This window comes from Oryctolagus cuniculus, chromosome 1, assembly GCF_964237555.1.
Source record: "Oryctolagus cuniculus chromosome 1, mOryCun1.1, whole genome shotgun sequence".
In the NCBI taxonomy this organism is placed as follows: Eukaryota; Metazoa; Chordata; class Mammalia; order Lagomorpha; family Leporidae; genus Oryctolagus; species Oryctolagus cuniculus.
This window is the reverse complement of record NC_091432.1, coordinates 51982229-52001666: the sequence shown is the minus strand read 5'-3', so window position 1 is coordinate 52001666 and position 19438 is coordinate 51982229. Positions and strand designations below refer to the sequence as shown.

The window sequence follows — 19438 nt, the reverse complement described above, 5'->3', positions numbered from 1 at the left end:
ATAGCAGATCAGACAGCAGCTCGTGACAGCAGCTGCTCCGGGGGACGAGGCATGGACCGGGCACTTAGAAACAGCCGGCCTGGCTGCTGGGATAACGCTGGAAGCAGACCCAGAACTTGTGAGCCTGGCCATGGTTCCTGACGTGGCCTCTGTGCCATCCCTTCCCCTACTCCTGTGGCTGGCACAGTCCCGTGGCTGGTGCTGTCCCCTGCTTTTAGGGCCACCAGCCAATGCCTAGGGAGCTTCGTATCGTGTCACACAGCTCTGGCTCCATTGTAGACTGCTGGGTTTCTGGTAGATTACAACTCAGAAGGACACCGGCCCCTTCCTTACCACAGCCTCTCATGTATTCAACAAATATTGATTAAGCAAGTTCCCAGCATGGATCTAAACCCTGATGGTACAGCAGGGAGCAAAACACATACAAACTCTCTTGGCCTCCTGCAGCTCCCGTTCTTGCGGGGAGAACATGGGAAGACAATAGAAAGTAAGTAAGCGAAGTCCGCAGTAAGTCCTACAGTGGCAAATGTTGTGAAGAAAAGATATTCAGACAAGGGGGAGGAGGGGTTTAGGAGGGGGTGGAGGACTTCCGTGGTCATCAAAGGCCTCACCGAGAAGGTGACTTTGAGCAAAGACCTGGAAGAGGCAAGGGAGTGAGTGCTGTTATCTGGGAGAACGGCATCCCAGGTGCAGAGCAGAGCAAGTGCAAAGTACGCCTGGCACAGGTGCGGGAGAGGAAGACATCCAGGATGCTCAGAAGAGTAAGAGAGGAAGTTAACGAGGTCATGGGGAGGAGAGGCGGGGCATGAAGGACCTCGGGGACCATGGCGAGGTCCTGTCTGCTGTGAGACGCGAAGCCATTGGAGGGTCTTTGCAGAGGGATGGTTGCTGTGTGAGGAAGGGCCTGGAGGAGGGGAAAGGCCAGTTGGGGCTTTAGAGGGAAGTGGAGAGGAGTCAGCAGAGGCGGCCAAAAAGGAACGGCGATGAGGCAGGGAGGAAACGAGGCAGCTGTCCCAGGGTCAAGTGGAAAGTGTGCCAAAGAAGAGGGGTGGTCAGCATCAAACCCTGCAAGCTGCGAGCTGGGCTCTGGCCACTGGCACAGAGAGGCCATCAGTGACCTTGACAAGGAGCGCTTCAGGTGAGAGTTGAATCCCAGTTCTCTCATTGGAGAAATGGAGCCCACACCCTGCCTCAAACGGCTGCAGTGTGGACCACGTGAGACTGGGCGAATCACCAAGGGCCACGGGACAGGAGCTGTCTCTGTTTATTTATGACCTGATCAACCCAGGCCTGCTGAAATGACAGGAGGCTCCCCCCGGGCACAATTGATTTTAAAGATTCGTAGAGCCCTGTTATCACCTCATAAAACGGTTCATTTCCTGCTGCTCATCTCCAGGACACTCGCAGACCAACCGAGGGATGAAAAAGTTACCTTCAGACCGGGGAGCCATCAGGACGGAGGTTTTATGTGGGTGCTAAGTGGGAATTCTGGGAAAAGGTAGAAGCAAATAATGGAGCCTCCTGCAGGATTCCGGGTGCTGCCCTCCTAGAGGCAGCTGGGTAGCCTGGGCCCCACAGCAAGAGCTCCCTGGAGAAAATAGCCAACCAGGAGCTGTGCTGGAATTGCAAAATGAGTGACAGCGCAAGAGTGGGGAGGGCTGGAGAGTCAGAGTAGAAACAGCATGGGTACTGCAGTGGGACACACACACCTGTCTGGGAACCGCAGTTGCTGGCGGTCTTCAACAAGCCCACTGGATGTCCCCGAGCCTCAGTTTCCCCATCTGCAATGCAAAACACGATAGCCCACAGGACTTGGGAAGAACGAAGCCAATGTGTGAGGGGAGCCTGGGTGCGAGCGTGTGGATCTCCGCCTGGGCATTCAGTGCCATCGGGGCGCCCCCTCTCTGGTAGCACAACAACCCCGGGAGCCGGTGCCTCCCTCACCATTGGCACGCTCCTCAGGACAGCACTGATGCTGACCGCATCGTGGGCATCTTCTGATAGCCCTGCGAGTGTGGCCATCATACGCCAGAACCAGCGTGCTCTGAACTTGGGGCAGCAGGAGCGCAGTGGCTGGGACCAAGTTTTTCCACTGCCCAGGTTCAGAGTGGCCAGGAATGTGGTCTCCACAGCTGGACTTGGCATTCAAGTTCAGCTCAGCCATTGCCTGACTGGGACAGTGATTTAGCCACATAAATCTGCTTCTGCAAGGACATGCCTACCTTGCAAATGAGTGAGAAGGATTAAGTGAGATACTGTCTATGGGAATTAGGCAAGGTGTCTGCCCCTGAGAACAATACAGAATCATTGCCATGATTCTTCCTGTTTGGATTCCTCTCCCTCTCTGCTCTAGGGGAGGAGTCCTGATAGGAACATGTGGGCTGGGATGACTCCAAGTCCAAAGTGCTTAGCATCAGTACCACGAGAAGCAGCTTGCAGTTCCAAACTTGGAGATAGGGTCAAAAGGTCAAGAGGAGGAGGTGAGAAAGCAGGTGGGGAGGAGGCACAGGCTCCAGTCTTTGGCTGTGGGCCTGGCTGAGATGCCCAGAGCTCTTGCTCACTGGATGCTAGCTCTGGCCTGCATGGGAGGGCCAGAGAGGGGCAAGGTGGCTCAGATGTCAGCCCCCACCCTCTGCTCAGACTCGCCGTGCCCTGCTGTTATGTCATGTCTGCCCCTTGCCTGTCCCCGTCCGCACAGAGACCCTCTTCCCTCCACATCTCACCTCAGCCCAAAGCTTGCTGGGCTGTGCCATTCCCTCGTGGTACCAGTTGCTATGCGGCAGGAGTACAGCTGTCACCTCTTCCCAATGTGTTTACCAAAAGCAAAACTAATGACAGACACAAGAGGCCAGTACCGCGGCTCACTAGGCTAATCCTCCGCCTGCGGCGCCAGCACCCCAGGTTCTAGTCCCAGTTGGGGTGCCAGATTCTGTCCTGGTTGCTCCTCTTCCAGTCCAGCTCTCTGCTGTGGCCCGGGAAGGCAGTGGAGGATGGCCCAAGTGCTTGGGTCCTGCACCCACATGGGAGACCAGGAGGAAGCACTTGGCTCCTGGCTTCGGATCAGCCCAGCATGCGGCCCACTTGGGGGGTGAACCAACGGAAAAAGGAAGACCTTTCTCTCTGTCTCTCTCTCTCACTAACTCTGCCTGTCAAAAAATAAAATAAAATAAAATAAGACAGACACAAGTGACCTGAGTTCCTGTTGGATTTTCGCTTTTAATCGGTGTATGGTTGGGAAAGCATTAACGTCATCCGAACAAGGCATGAACTGTGGATGCCCCACAATCCTCTGTGCAACAGTGTCCTCTGGGAACCATGAAAAGGCTCTCAGGAGTTTTGACAGAGTCTGTCTGTGCCTTCGAGACTTGTTAAAACAAGCTTTTCCGGCCGGCGCCACGGCTCACTTGGCTAATCCTCTGACTGCAGCACCGGCACCCCAGGTTCTAGTCCCAGCTGGGGCACCAGATTCTGTCCCGGTTGCTCCTCTTCCAGGCCAGCTCTCTGCTGTGGCCCAGGAGGGCAGTGGAGGATGGCCCAAGTGCTTGGGCCCTGCACCTGCACGGGAGACCAGGAGGAGGCACCTGGCTCCTGGCTTCAGATTGGCACAGTGCGCTGGCCGTAGCGGCCATTTGGGGAATGAACCAACAGAAGGAAGACCTTTCCCTCTGTCTCTCTCACTGTCTAACTCTGCCTGTCAAAAAAAAAAAAGAAAGAAAGAAAAAGAAAAAGAAAAGCTTTTCCTTGACGTCTGATGTGTGGGTTGTTTACTGTGGATCGGACTCCTTCGTGCTTCAGAATGTGAAATACCCAGCGGCCCCATCTGTAGCTCCCCGGAGCTACATACCCTTCCCATCACTTGCTCCCTGAGACTCGGGGCCCCGCTGTACATGAGGGGTGGAGAGTTCTCCTACAGCATGGTGGGCTTGGAGCTGCAACTGCTCACCCACTTTCTGTGTTCAAGCGACACGAGCCAACACCAAACCACCTCGGTCTGGAAGTAAGTCATCATCCAAATGATGACTAGTGTTTGTGGAGCACCTACTCTGTGCCAGCCGCCTACTGTGTGTCCGCACTTTATGCAAACCACACCATTTAATCCCTTGGCCACAATTAGAAGATCTCCCACACTTTAGTTTTTTTTTTTTTAAGATTTTTATTTATTTATTTGAAAGTCAGAGAAGGAGGTTCAGAGAAAGAGAGGTCCTCCATCTGCTGGTTCACTCTCCAGATGGCTGCAACAGCTGAAGCCGCGCTGATCCAGGAGCTGGCCAGGAGCCAGGAGCTTCTTGTGGGTCTCCCACGTGGGTGCAGGGGCCCAAAGACCTGGGCCATCTTCCACTGCTTTCCCAGGCCATAACAGAGAACTGGATCAGAAGTGGAGCAGCCAGGACTGGAATGGTGCCCATATGGGATGTCAGTGCTGCAGGTGGCAGCTTTACCCGCTAGGCCACAGCGCCGGCCCCCCAGCACTTTAAGCATTGTAAAAAGGGCGAGCTGTGATGCACTGTCTGCAGTGGGTACTGAAGGAAGGTATGGTAGTAAGGGCACTGCCAAGGTCATGGTGCAGAGCGGGGTGTCCATTACGATGTAGTGAATGTGGAGAGCTGTACGTGATGTGCGTGCACACACACAGGCAGTTGCACAGCAGAGTAAAAGGTCTGTAGGGAAGGAGAAGGAGACAGAAGGCAAGGTGGGAATTGAAGTCCAAGATGCTGTAGATTGCATGCGTCTGTGGTGTTAAACTGCCTACAGTCAGTGTGTATTATTCTGGATTAAAAACCAAAGACGGCAGAGCAGCGCTAGAGAGTGCGGGCTACTCCTGAGGAATTTGGATATTACCGTGGATACTGCAGGGAGCCATGGGCGCGTTTAGGCAGGGAGCAGACCCGGGCAGATCTGCAGTTGCTGAGGATGGGTTGGGGGGAGGCAAGAAGCCACTACACGCAGGGTGAGCCGGGGTGGGTCCAGAGGAGGAGGAGGAAGCTGCGCCGTTCTGCGTCTGTTCACGTGTTTGTGTGTTTGTAACCCAGGGCGGGGGGCCTGCTGGAGCAGGGGGAGGTCTTGGGTCACATGAAGGGCTCGGTGTGGGACGTCAAGGTCACGGGAGACGCGGGGCAGGCCTTCTGGAGATAGTTCCTGCTCCACGTATGACTTCGTGGCAAACAGCTTCTCAGTCATCCAACTGATATTTATTGGGAGTGAGTGAGAGCAAATAAATCAATCCCCCGTGAGAAATGAAACAGCTCAGTTGGGACCAGGAGACCATAGGGGCATCTATGCATCCCAGGAGCCTTTCCTTCCACCGAAAGCGGACATCCCAGGGAGTGAGCTTGGGAGAGGGCCTCCAGCTTCCTCAGGGGGCTGCCTCTGCTCGCTTGCCCCTGCGGGCCCGGCTTCTGCCCTTTGCCCTCCCCTAGGACCATCACAGCAGCCAGCACAAGCTGGAGCTGGCAGAGCCCCCTTCTCTGAGGCCCAGCACCCAGTGACTGCTCCCCTGCAGGGCAGTGAGACTCTGGACCAGAAGGCTTTGATCGTCCTTGAGCCCAAGTCGGGAGGCCTCTGGCCCTTTTCTTCCAATTTCCTTAAGGACTGTGTGGTTTTCTGGGCAAGGTACCCAACTGAGGAAAAGTTCATCAATCCATTCCAAATATGTTCTAGGCACCTACTGCCAGGCACAACCCTAAGGAGAGGGTCATAGCTGCAAACCAGCCAAAGCCTCTACCCGCTGGAACTCGGGGATCTGTTCAGTTGGCAACAAGGCTCTTCCTTCCCCAGCTGGTGACATTCTGGATTTTTCTCTGCCTAACGGACAATGGTGGCTGGGCACTGCTGGCTCAGGCCAGGGTAGGGGAGAATCAGGGCCAGCACTGAAACTGGGCCTTTGCCAGCCCGGAGCCTTGCTTGAAATGATTAGGACACCTCTCAGCCCCGTGTGGAGTTGAACCAGGACACCCAGCCAAACCTCAAAGTGAAGTTGAGCGACATCCACCAAGTTCTGAGTTTTGCCCCCCATCACGGCCACCTAATGCTTTCCTTCAAAGTAGGAGTCATCGGAAGGGTCTTCAGAACAGTGACTTTAATGGCGCTCCATGTGCTCCAAAGCCACCCAGGGCAGGATGTGTGAGGGGAGCTGGAGCTGTGAGCCCTGGGCTTCGTTCTCATGTCCTCCTCAACCTACGGAGGGGACTGAACAGCGGGGAGGCCGGGGGCAGTCCTCGGGGTCAGATGTTGGGTGCTTTGCAGTTCCTGCTGACTCAGCTGGACACAAAGCACATGGCTTGGCCTGCCTGGCTGCACATGGTGTGAAATTCTGGCCAACTGTGGCAGAACCCGGGTCATAGCTCTGGTGCGCGTAGGGAAGGGATGGGCTGAGCTGGAAACCAGAGGTGAGACTCGGTGGCTTGTCAATGTTCAGGATGCTCCAGGCACACTGGACCCTCAGTCCTACCTCCTGGTGTTGCTGAGGCTTCAGGGTTCCTGCATCCCAAGGCAAGGTGGCAGACAGAGCCTCAACAGCAGAGGAGAGGTTGGGGGGGTTGGGGGGAGGTCAGGCTCATTGTGTCGAAACTTCCTTGTTCCCCTGAGCCCAGCTCTGCAGCTCTGTCCACTAAGTACCTGTGGTCCTTTTTTGCAGAGTGATGAGGTCCTCACCGTCATCAAAGCCAAAGCCCAGTGGCCAGCCTGGCAGCCTCTCAACGTGTAAGTACCAAGCAGCTCCTTGCCCTGCCCTGCTCCACCCTAGCCTTGCACTCGGAGCCAGCTGCCTCCTGGCCACCACACACCAGTTACGTCATTACCTGTCAGGCGAACAAACAAGCAAAGTGCTGCTCATGGTTAGCGTGTCACATGTGCTCCTGTCTTCTTGGCCTCGTTTTCCCCTAATGGCTTTAGCACTGCAGAGGACTCAGCCTGGGCATGCTGATTAACTGGGATGTGTTCACTCATGCTCTCAGCCACAACCAACCCAACACGCGTTTGCCCTCAGAGGACAGAGGCGTGTTCCCTATGAGCAAGTCTATCTCATGGAATGCCAGATTTACCCAGGGTTCTGCTCTCAGTCCCCATCCTATTGCTTGGCAAGTCCATCTGCCCTTGAGTCTTTGGAGTCCAGGGATACACTGACAATTCCCAAAACTATCACTCCTCTAGATGGATGGGTGGAAGGACAGATGGATGGACGGATGGACAGACGGATGGATGGGCAGAAAGAAACATTAGATAAATAGATAAGTGGATGGATGGATGGATAGATAGATACATAGACAGACAGACAGACAGACAGATCCATCAGTTTCTTAGGCACCTGAGGATGGCCCGTATGGATTTTGAATTCATCATGTCCAAATGGAACCTGTCACACCAACCTAATCTTCTCCATGTGGAGAAGCCTCAGAAGCACAGTGAGTCAGAGTTGATTTACCTTCTTACATCTCGCAAATCAGTCCTTTCCTGGCCAGCAGTTCAATCTGCTTCCCCCGACCCACTTCACCTCTTCCCTCTTCTATAGTCTCCCCCCGTCAGCTGCCTCATCCACACTGTTAACACACCTGTCTTTTAAGAAGTCAAATCTGTTGTGTGCTCCCCTTCTTAAACTCCCTCTAGGACCCCTTTAGCCTCCAGGGTCAAGTCCACACCCCTTAGTTTAGCCGGCTAGGCCACAGGGGGCACAACACACTTCAGTGCCTCCCTTCCCTGTGGACTTACCTCCTGGGACTCCTGCATCTCCTGTGGCTTCTCTCACTCTGGCCACCCTGGATTCCTGTGCTGTGCTTCGAGCGGGACTTACTTTCCACTCCATCTTTACAGATGCAAACAAGGTTCCAAGTCAACCATAGGAAAATGGTTTATGAGGAATAGATCCTCAATAGAGTAGTCTGCATCCATTAACAATGATGTCGATGAAGTCAATGACAACCCGGCAATGTGTAAGATACCACTCAGTAGGAGAAAACTCAAAATGGTAGGAAGGGAAGTACAGAACATTCCACAGGAAGGCCCCAGGATTGGGTAGCAGAGGCTGAGGGATGAGGAACACTCACACCTGCCTAGCTGGGAGCAGAGAAGCTTTTAAAGACACCTGGAGCCCACCCACCTAACCATTCAGAAAACTAACAGCTCATCCCTGCCCTCTGTGCCAGCCCTACCCACGCGCAGCCCCAGCTCTTTGGAATACCCAGTCAAGAGGGGATACAGAGTCCTACCACGCCTCCCCCTCTCCCCCTCTCCCCCTTTCCCCCTCTCCCTCTCTCTCCCTCCTTCCCTTTCAAATAAACAAATAAATACCAAAGCTTACAGAATGAGGATAAGAGCGACTCTGGAAGCCCAGAGAAGGGTTGGGGAGAAGTCATCAGAGGCACGGGAGCTGCAGCCAGCGGGGTGCTCCTTGATGATCCCGAGTGGCCCGGCTGGGTGGAGCTGGGGCCTCTGTGGAAGCCCGAGGAGGGAGAGGGAGACTGACGGCAGGAGGGCTGAACAGGGGCAGCACAGCCGGCTGTGTGGAGGCCTTCCCTCGCCTGCTGTGATCTCCAGGCCTTGCTCAGAGTCTTCTCTAGGGAAGCGCCCAGGAGGGCAGTGAAAACCCCGCCCAGCCCAGCAAGGGCCCTGCCCTCCCGCGATGGGCAGCAGGAGCGAGGGCTGCTGCCCCAGCTGTCTCCGGGCAGAGGGACATTCCCCAGTGCCTTCCCTGTCCCACCAAGACCCCCAGGGAGAATTCACAATGGCTTATGGCCCCCTTGGCACACCCATCGGCCGTTAGCCATCAGGTCCTGGCGGCTGAGCTCTCCCTTCAACTTCTCCAGCTCCTAGGCACCCAGAGCCTGCATGGGGAGAACCCCTCGCCTTAGGTGCTCTCAGAAGGGGGGCTCTCTGGGGCAGGTGTGGGCTGGGGTATGTGAGCCACAGAGTTTGTGAGTGCCAGCTTTAATTCCACTAAGGAATCCTGAAACCAGGGTTCTCTTGGGAAGCCTGGGTTCAGAAAAACATCAGCTCCGAAGCAAGATGCATTCAGGAGGGAAAGAGCAAAGAACGAAATCATTTTACCGTAAGGATACACGATGTATCCAAGTACCCGATAAAGCACTTCCATTTATGATTATGTTTAGTCTTCCTAATAACCCCATAAGGTAGGAGTTGTGATGCCCATTTCACAGATGATGAAACTGAGACGTAGAAGATAAATGACAGGCCCAATGTCATCGTGTCATCCCATCAAGCGTGGAACTAGAATCACAACCAAACCCAGCTGACTAATGCCTGTGCTCTTCACTCTCACAAGGTCCCTGCGATTAAGTGACAGCTCATTCATTTTCCCACTCGTGAGTTAATCGAGACATATCTGTCTGCCAATCAGGCTTCTGATCAGCATGAAATTAGCAGTGTGACCATATCAAATTGTCTGACTCCTGCCTCCAAATGAAACAAAATCTTGACTTTCACTTATCCTCCTATCAAAGATGACTGGAACATTTCATTGAGTCAATGAATATTTATCGAGAGTCTCCAAACAAAAGTCCTGGGAAAGGCAGGTGCCCACGGGGAGTGCAGGAGAGTTTCTGATAGAGTTTGCCATTTAGCTGGGAGAGACAGTTATTAAATGACCACACAAATAAATGCGGTGCATCCCAGAAGGAAAGCCTTAGGAGGGCAGTACGGAAAGTGGACGGGACAGTGACCCAGCCTGGGGGTCAGAGAGGGCTTCCCCGAGGAAAAGGCAATGCAGCGGGGGTCTGAGGAGACCACAGGAGTTAATTCGAACAAGAAGCAAAGCGAGTGGGGCCAGCATTGTGGCGCAGAGGGCTGGCGCTTTCATATGCATGGGACCGCAGTTCAAGTCCCAGCTGCTCCACTTCCCTTCCAGCTCCCTGCTAACGCGCCTGGGAAAGTGGCGGAAAACAGCCCAACTACTCCCACATGAGACTTAGAAGATAAATGACAGGCCCAGTGTCATCATGTCATCCTACCAAGGTGGAACTAGAATCGCAACCAAACCCAGCTGACTAATGCCTGTGCTCTTCACTCTCACAAGGTCCCTCCGATTAAGTGACAGCTCATTCATTTTCCCACTCGTGAATTAATTGAGACCCAGGTGGAGTTCTGAGCTCCAGGCTTCAGCCTGACCCAGCCCCAGTCTTAGTGGTTATTTTGGGGGAGTGAACCAGCAGGTAGAAGACCTCTCTCTCTCTCTTTCTCTCTATCTCTCTTTCTCTCTTTCTCCCTCCCTCTCTCTCCCTCTCTCCCTCCCCCTCTCCCTCCCTCTTTCTCGCTCTCTCTGCCTTTCAGATCAACAAAAAATAAATCTTTTTTAAAAAAATAGAAAAGCAAAGCAAGGAGAGAACATTCCAGAAAATCTAGAGACTATCATGAGTAAAGGCCCTGTGTGAGGAGGTGGTAGAGGTTCTTTAAGGCATCTAAGCTATTTGGTGTCACGGGATACAGAATCAAAGATGATTCTGATGTGGGACTAAGATGTGCAACATTAAAATTTTGATTTTTGCATTAAAAATAATGGGAAATCATTGAAAGGTTTTAAGAAGGATGGCATCAGATTCACACGCGTGCATGCGCGCATGCACACACACACACACACACACACACAAACTTGGCTTCAGTGCAGAAGGACAAAGGAGGCAAGACCAGCGAGGAGGCTGCTGCACAGAACCAGGAGGGAATTCACTGTGACTGCTATGGGATGGGCAGGGTGGTGACAGGGGAGGTGATACGGAAGTAGCACAGAGGCCATGGTGTTGGGTTGGAGAAGGAGAGTGAGGGAGAGGGAGCAGCCAGGACGCTCCCCAGGTGGCTGGCTGGCATGGGGAAGGGGCTGGCAGAGCCATTCATGAGACGTGGTAAGACTGGCAACATCAGATGCAGTTCAGTGGGAAAGATCGTGAGGTCGCAGCATTAAGATGGCCTCAAGATACCCAGTTAGAAGCGGTGAGTGCCCAGTGAGCTGTCACCCTGAAACTCATGGGAGAATCTCACCCTGAGCCAGGAGATGGGGAGTGAGGGAGGAATGGGAGATAGTCACTGCCAAGGGCATGGGTGACAGAGCTGCAGGGTAAGAGGAGGCGTTCACGATGGACTGCTAAAGAGCTCCAAGACGTAACCTGCAGATGAAACAGAGAGCGAGCAGCAGAGATCCGGAAGGCAGCTGGGTGTCCGGGACGCAAGGGCGGGGAATGATGGAAGACGGAGGCCAGCTCTGTCCAGGGCCACTGAGAGACCAAGGACGACCAGGGCTGGGAAAGGCCCTTTGTGTTTATCGACGTGAGACTCATCATCAAAACTTCCTTCTGCTGAGCGATGGGGGGACCCAGCCCGGAGCAGGTGGAATGGTCTGGGGTGGGCACGCAGACAACGCCTCTGGGAAGTTCACTACGAAAAGAAGAGAGAGTGGGCAGGAAGTTCTGGGGGATGAAGAGTCAGGGGAATGTGTTTCCTTTTTTTTATTTATTTTTTAAGATTGCTTTATTTATTCCAAAGAGTTACAGAGAGAGGGAGAGACAGAGAGAAATTCTCAATCTGCTGGCTCTTTCCCCCAGATGGCCACAATGGCCAGCACTGGACCAGGCTGAAGCCAGGAGTTTCATTGGGGTCTCCCATGTGGGTGCAGGAGCCCAAGGACTTGGGCCATCTTTACTGCTTTTCTCAGGTGCATTAGCAGGGAGCTGGACCAGAAGTGGAGCAGCCTAGACATGAAGCTGTTCCCATATGGGATGCTGGCCGTGACAGGTGGCCACTTTACCTGCTACGCCACAGTACCAGCCCCACATGTTTCCTTTTTTAAGGTGGAAAAGACTCTCTGAAAATTGGGAAGAAATATTTCGGGATACTTCGTCCACTTGACCCATTCCTCAGTTTTCCCAAGACCCCCACGGCACAGAAGGAAGGCAGGGAAGACACCAGGTCTCCCCGATGGCCGAGCGTCAGCCCGAGCCTACCAGCTTGTTCTTTGATTTTCCCAAACCCTGGTCTTCCCGTTCTTCTTCCAGATCTCATTAGGAAGTCAAATCAGGACGCCTCCGTGCAGCCAAATTGTGTTTTGCAGAAAGAACTCTCCCCTCCTCCCGGAGCCTGCCCCATTGAGGTTAATGGGATTCCAGCGTCCCTGGGCCCAGGGGAAAGCCAGGGTGACCTACTTTGCCAGGTCCTGCCCGTTGCAACTGACTTGTTTTTCAATGATCTTCATCTTTATCCCCAGCACCATTTCTCAAAGGACAGCCGGGAATGAACAAATTAGCTGCTGACTTGTTTAGCTCAATAAATCAGGCTGTGGCTCCGACAGCCCGCGCGCAGGTAGAGACAGCAAAGACGGATTCTGAACAAAACCCACATCCTTTAGTCCCTCTGGCACCCAAGTAGAAAATGGCCAGGCTTCCTGCACTTCCACTCTGAATCTCCATCCCCACACTGGTCCCAGGGCAGTCTAAATGCTAAGGATTACTAAAACGTTTTAATTTTTACTTCCTCTCTTATAATGAATTCCGCAAAGGATGTAATCCCCTTAAATGATTCCCAGCCACTCAGCTTCACGTTTAAGGAGGCCACGGGGGTGTCTGTGAGGACAGCTGCGGTCAGACACGGGGGGCCTCTCCAGAAGTCCACAGAGGCCAGAAGGATTTGTCTCTGAAATCGGGGTGGCAGCTTCAGGGCCACCCCTGCCTCCTGCAGCCGGAGCCCAGGTCCATCAGCACCCCCAGGATGGTAGAGAAAGACAGTCCTTGGACTAGAGGAGCATGTGGTAGGTCCAGGTGTCCAGGTGGACCTGGAGTCCTGGATTCCCCCTGGTTCTTAACAGTTTTCCCAGGCTTCGGGAACCCCACTCTAATCTTCCCTCCACTCAACCAAGACGCCTGTCCAGTGAATGGCTCGGGCGCCCTCTCGTGGCTAAATTGTGTTCCTCCAACTTCAAAAACTAGATTTGGAATGTATGAGAAAAGCAGCCTGTATCAGTGGCTTAGGAAAACCTCTTAGCATCACTGGTGTGGATCTGCACTATAGAAAGGGTTAGTACGTCTCTAGGAGTGGCATAAAAATCCTTCCTTACCTCTTTTGTGATGTTTCAGGAAATTTTGTTTGGAAAATTGAGAAAGAAACCTTCAAGGAGTCATTTTATATATATATAAATTTTATTTATTTTTATTTGAAAGGCAGACAGAGAGATGTCAGAAATATTGCATCTGGCCGGCGCCGCGGCTCAATAGGCTAATCCTCCGCCTTGCGGCACCAGCACACCGGGTTCTAGTCCTGGTTGGGGCGCCAGATTCTGTCCCAGTTGCCCCTCATTCAGTCCAGCTCTCTGCTATGGCCTGGGAGTGCAGTGGAGGATGGCCCAAGTCCTTGGGCCCTGCATGGGAGACCAGGAGAAGCACCTGGCTCCTGGCTTCGGATCAGCACGGTGCACCGGCCGCAGTGCACCAGCGCAGCAGCCATTGGAGGGTGAACCAACGGTAAAGGAAGACCTTTCTCTCTGTCTCTCTCTCTCATTGTCCACTCTGCCTGTCAAAAAATAATATATATATATATATATTGCATCTACTGATTCACTTCCCAAATGCCCACAACAACCAGGGTTAGGACAGGCTGAAGCCAGCAACCTGGAACTCAATCTCGGTCTCTCACATGGATGGCAGGGACCTAGGCACGTGAGCCATCTCCAGGTGCTGCCACTTCCCAGGGTGCACATTCGCAGGAAGCTGGAATCAGAACTGGAGCTGGGACTAGGGCCCAGGCACCCTGAAATGGGATGTGGGTGTCTCAAGGGGTGTGTTAATGACTGCACCAAAAGCCTGCCCCTACCAAGTCCTGTTCCATGTGGGTCACAGGGAAGCAGTCTCCTCCCAAGAAAACCTTGGGGTACAAATGATGAAGCTCCCATCTTCAAGTGCAGTAACTGCAAAGAAAGGGGAGATAAAAGCCGCCATTGCATAGTTAATAAATAAGTGACTGCACCAAAACCCAAATACAGCTCTGTCTGCTCCCATGCCCTGGGTTTTCCCTTACACACCACTCTGTCTCTCTGTAAAAAGAGGAAGCGTTGCTCCATGCCTTCATTGGTTTTTTTCAATGTTCTGATGTGAATTGTCTGCTTCCTGTCTAGTGAGATCATTTTGTGTTATGGATTTGAATTAGTTCTGTATAGCTATTTTTAAAAAGATCTATTTATTTATTTGAGAGGCAGGGTTACAGAGAGGGAGAGACAGAGAGAGAGAGAGGTCTTCCATCTGCTAGTTCATTCCCCAAATGGCTGCAACAGCCAGAGTTGAGCCAATCTGAAGCCAGGAGCCAGGAGCTTCTTCCCAGTCTCCCACCTAGGTGCAGGGGACCAAGCCCTTGGGTCATCCTCCGCTGCTTTCTCGGGCTCATTAGCAGGGAGCTGGACCAGAAGTGGAGTAACCGGGACATGAAGCAGCTCCCATATGAGACACTGGCCATGACAGGCGGCAGCTTAACCTGCTATGCCACAGTGCCAGCCCCCTGTACAGCTACTGACACTTTCTCAAATACCCTTGACAGAGACAGTTTTGCCAGCAGATACTTTTTCTTTCCAGTTCAGCAGAGGTTGAACATCCCTTATCTGAAATGCTGGGGACCAGAGGTATTTTGGACTTCGGATTTTTTTCAGAATTTGGAATATTTACATATACATAATGAGATATTTGGGGAATGGGACCTAAACCCAAAGACAAAATTCTTTTATGTTTAACAAATACCTTATGCGCATAGCATGGAGGAAATTTCGTACAATATTTTTAGTGTGTATGCATTTTGACTGTGACTCATCCCATGAGGTCAGGTGTGGAATTTTCCATCATGTTCAAAAATGTTCCAAAATGTTCAAAAATGTCATATTTGGGGGTAAGCACTGTGGCCAGTACCTGCAACCCCAGCATCCCATATGGGCATTGGTTCAAGTCTCAGCTGTTCCACTTCTGCTCCAGCTCCCTGCTAATGTGCCTAGAAAAGCAAGAGAAGATGCCCCAAATGTTTGGGTCCCTGCCTCCCATGTGTGAGACCCAGATGAAGTTCCTGGCTCCTGGCTTCAGCCTGGCCCAGTGCTGGCTGTTGTAGCCATTTGGGGACTGAACCAGCAGGTGGAGGATTCTCTCTGTCTCTGTCTCTGTCTCTCTCTCCTTCTCCCTCTCTCTGTAACTCTGCCTTTCAAATAAAATAATAAATCTTTTTAAATTTTTTTTTTAAATATTTTGCAGCATTTTGTGTTTCAGGATTTTTGGCTAGGGCTGCTAAACCTGTACTGTTGTTTTCATTATATAGATGTTTTTATTTCATTTACATTCTACATAGATGCTTTTATTGACGTATAACTCAACTTGTTAATTTCTTTTTTCCTAATTGCTTTTATTGTTTCAAAGCTGAGAAAATTAGCATTTCTTCCACATATTTTTCTTGAAAAAATGACTTTTGCCATGATATGGCTGTTTGATATTTGAGTTTGGGTTCATCACTAATGTTTTTTATTAGAGTATAAGATGTGAATCCAATTTTTATTGCAATTAACTTAGCCCAGCCCTGCTTGCTGCACACTCCTTCCTTCCCCCCTAACTTGTGAGTCTGTTTTGCATAAATTCCTATCTGTAGTCTCTGGGATCCCCAATCTGTAGCACTGATGTATAATTTTGTTTTACCCTGAATATCACACTTTTTAAATTATCATGCAATATTATATACCCTGATATTAGTATGGTCAGATCAACACTTTGCTAGAAAACTGATATAAATTTAAATCTCTGATAGAAAAATGGAACCCAGTTAACAAAACAGCATATCCTGGAAGACAGGGCCTGCCAGAAACATGATGAAGAACTTTTCTGACAGCTTGAACAAATCCAAGACCCTGGCCCTATCTAGAAGTTCTTAAGGAAAACTCAAATACATTCTTTCCATTTTATTATTGTAAGCATTTTTAATATAGAAGTAATAAATACTTGGGAGTGATTTTAATTAAATTTGAAGGTCAAGGGAAGTACAAAGTCTCCACATTCGCTCCCTAGATTAATTCATTTATTTAAACAAACATTTGCAGAGAACCCACTGCATGCCAAGCTGTAAGCAAGACTAAAACAGCCCTTCCTCTGTTGGAAACTAACAGAGAAGACAGATGTTAACCAAGAAAGTCCCAGGGCAGCGTGAGTGCAGCGTGCCGCTGGCAGGTCAGCCAGGGCCGCTGGGGAAGAAGTCGGGAAACGCCTCCTGCAGGGGGCACCACGCAGAGGGAGCCCGGGGAGGACGCTTCCGAAGCGAGAGCAGCAAGGTGCATCTGAAGATGCTACAGGACTGCTCCCAGGGCCTTCTAGGTTCCATTTGCCCAGGTGAAGGTCAGAGATTGGTAGCCCCTTGAAACACAGGGGCAGGACAGTGCGGAGGGGCTGACTCGGGCCACAGATCTGGCTACCGCAGACTCAGCCAGCAGCATCCATGAGGACGGGACCCCCCTCCTCAGCGGAATCCCCCTCCTCAGCGGCTCCTATCCCTTGGCTGGGCAAGCAAAGGATGACGTGTTGGTTTCTCCTCCTCTGCATTCCTCAGTAGAACTGTTTTTGTCCCCTTGGGTTGTCACTGCGAAGAGCATCACTCATGGGGTATAGCATACCTGACCCAAAATCACACACTTAGGTGCATGGGAAGGCAATAGGCAGGGTGGGCAGTCTCGCTGACAATGGAAAAGGACGCTGCCTCTCAGAGGACACCTGGGCCCCCAAGGGTCCAAGGACCTTAACACACTGGGCCATAAAGCAGCCCCGCCAGACATTCATGGCCTCTGGATGGCAGGGACTGCAAATCAGGCCCAATGCTATCCTGTGAGGTCCTGGGTGAGCAATGCCACAGCTCCCCAGCCTGCGATCTTGTAGAAGCTGGGTCTCTAAAGAACACGCTACAGCCACTGACCTGCAGGCCAGAAGAGGCATATGTGGGAAAAAGCCTAACAAAACAGCAGTGCTTAGCAATGTGGCATTTCAGCATTTATACAGGCTTCCTGCTAAAGCATCTCATTGGCTCCCCACAGCAGCACCGCAGACAGGCAGTGTTAGATGAACACAGAGAGACCCGAAGGAGGTGCACAGCTTGCCCGAGATCTGGAGCCAGCGAGTAGGGGAGTTCTGGCTGTCATACATCATTCGCTGTCAGCCCACCAGGCTCCACGGTACTGTGGGGGCAGCTGTGCAGCTCCTCAGGGAGCTCCCAGTCTGGGATGGAGGCTGACCAGGGAAGAGGCGATGGCTGTCACAGGGCAGGTAGGCACGCGCCTTCCCCCCAGGGTCGGAAGTCTCCTGGAAGAGGCGACGCCTGAGCTGAGGCTGCGGCCATGAGCAGACCCAGGATCCTAAGCTTCAGGTGCATTGGGTTTGCTGGTGGGGGGCTCAGTTACACAGAGAGCTCTGTCCCACTGCAGAGCCTCCCATTCAGTAACTCTGGGGTAGGGCCCATTTATTTGCATTTCTCCCAAGGCAGGAGGGGCAGGCTGATGCTGCTGATCCAAGCAGCACAATTTTCAAACCTTTGGAGAAGAGTTTTTCCAATGGGCAGTGGGTGGAGCAGGAAAGGGAGAGTGGGGGGCCTTGAGGAAGAGGCAGCACCATGTCCACGTCAGCCTGCTGACACCAGGGCTGGGGCCAGCCTCTTCCTCCACTTCTGTGCCAGCACTTGGGTTGGCAGCAGGCTGCAATGTGATGTGCACCCAGGAAGGCGTCTCTCCCTGCCCTCTCCTTCCTGAGCGCCACGTGACCCAGGGTGCGTCTCTCAGTGCAGTACCACCATAACGGCCCAGGTGCCAGGCACTGAGCTAAGTTCTCTGTGCCTCTTAGCTCACTGAACACTCAGAAGAACCCCTTGGGATAGACATATGTGATCCCCATTTTCAAGATTTGAATACTGAGGGGTGGGCACTTGGCCTAATGGTTAAGCTCCTGATTAAGATGCCCGTGCCCTGTATCAGAGTGCCTGGGTTCAAGTCCCAGCTCCAGCTCCTGATTCCAGCTTCCTGCTAATGCACATCCGGGGAGGCAGCAATGATGACGCAAGTAGTTGAGCTCTGCCACCCACATGGGAGATCTGGATTGAATTCCAGCTCCCAGGCGTCAGCCTAGCCCGGTTCTGCAGTTCCAGCTGTTGTAGCATTCGGAGAATAAACCAATGGATGGGGGTGTGTGCTTGCTTGCTCTAATTGATTTTTTAATTAATTTTTTAAATATATAAAATAATTTTAAATATTTGGACACTGAGGCACAAGGTGGAGTTGGTGATTCCCCCAATGCCACACAGTTATACAAGGCAGCACCAGAATTACAACCCAGGCCTCTCTCACCCTGTGCTCATCCTTTGGGCCCATGTGGCTGCCAGCACCCATGGGGTCCCATTGCCTAGGGCCCCCGAGGACTGGCATCATCTGGGACCAGGTGAGAGCAGTCAGAAGCAGAAGTTCCCAAGAGAGGGCACAGAGATACCCAAGCAGCTGAGGTTGACCAGCTGCCAGCTGGACCGAAGTGACCAGTTGATCCCTGACCAAGGATTCCCCCATGATTAGCAGCCTGGGGGTGTAGAGTCAGGCCAAGCTGCCTCCAAGCTTCCTCCAAGCCTCAGCCCCTGCTAAGTGTGGCTCCCAGCCCATTAATCTCTATGCACATTCATTGCCTTTCTACAAAACAGAATGATGGTCCTAACCCCACAGGATGGTCAGTCATAGGAGAAAATGAGATGACACAGGGCTATGACCAAGTGTGTGCTGAGGGACTCCGACTTTCTGTCCACCCCTCCCCCCGAGCCCCACAGTGGGCACCATGATGGACCTCATGCAGCCCCAGCAGTCCTGAGACTTCTGCCTAGCAACACGAGGAGCCAGAGATGGAAGAGCTGCTCCCGTGGCTGTACACCTCGGGATGTTATTTCCAGCAACTGGGAGTTGCCAGCCAGCAGTCTGCTCTCTGCCTGGACCGCTGCTCCTGGACAGGAGTAAATAGCCAGGGGACCACTGCCAGTGGGTGGGTGCCTGGGGCCGAGGCACTGAAGACAGCAGCAGGCTGGAGGAGCCACCCTCGGCAAGGCCACAGGGGAACGCTCAAGAGATCAAAGGGGGACACGGGAGGATTTAGAAGTGGACGATGGCAGGTGCATTGACCTCAGTCTCCGTGGACTCGGGTTGTGGCTGCTGTTCTGCCACTTCACTCAGTGACTTGAGATGAGCCTCAGTTTCCTCCTCCAGCATCTCTGCCCCCGGTGTGCTGTGAGGATGGGATAAGAGCGGATGAGGGCCCTTCCAAACACTCGTGGACAGTGTGCGTTATGAAAAAGCGAGGCATGGATTGCAAAGAATGTTTGCACCAAAACAAACTTATCTTTGCATCCCATTTTCTGTGAGCCTCCCGAAGTCCCCGTCACCTAAGGTGTGAGGAAGCCATGTTGATCTGTCATCCATCTGACATCC

At 52.4% G+C, this 19438-nt stretch overlaps 1 protein-coding gene across 1 annotated transcript in view; it reads left to right on the top strand.

The window, feature by feature from the left end:
- SPON1 (spondin 1) overlaps positions 1-19438 on the top strand; it is a 325832-nt gene that overhangs the window by 290225 nt on the left and 16169 nt on the right. The window contains exon 7 of the mRNA XM_002708823.5: positions 6635-6699. Coding sequence (XP_002708869.1) covers positions 6635-6699 — 65 coding nt within the window. The remainder of the gene's footprint in view (positions 1-6634; positions 6700-19438) is intronic.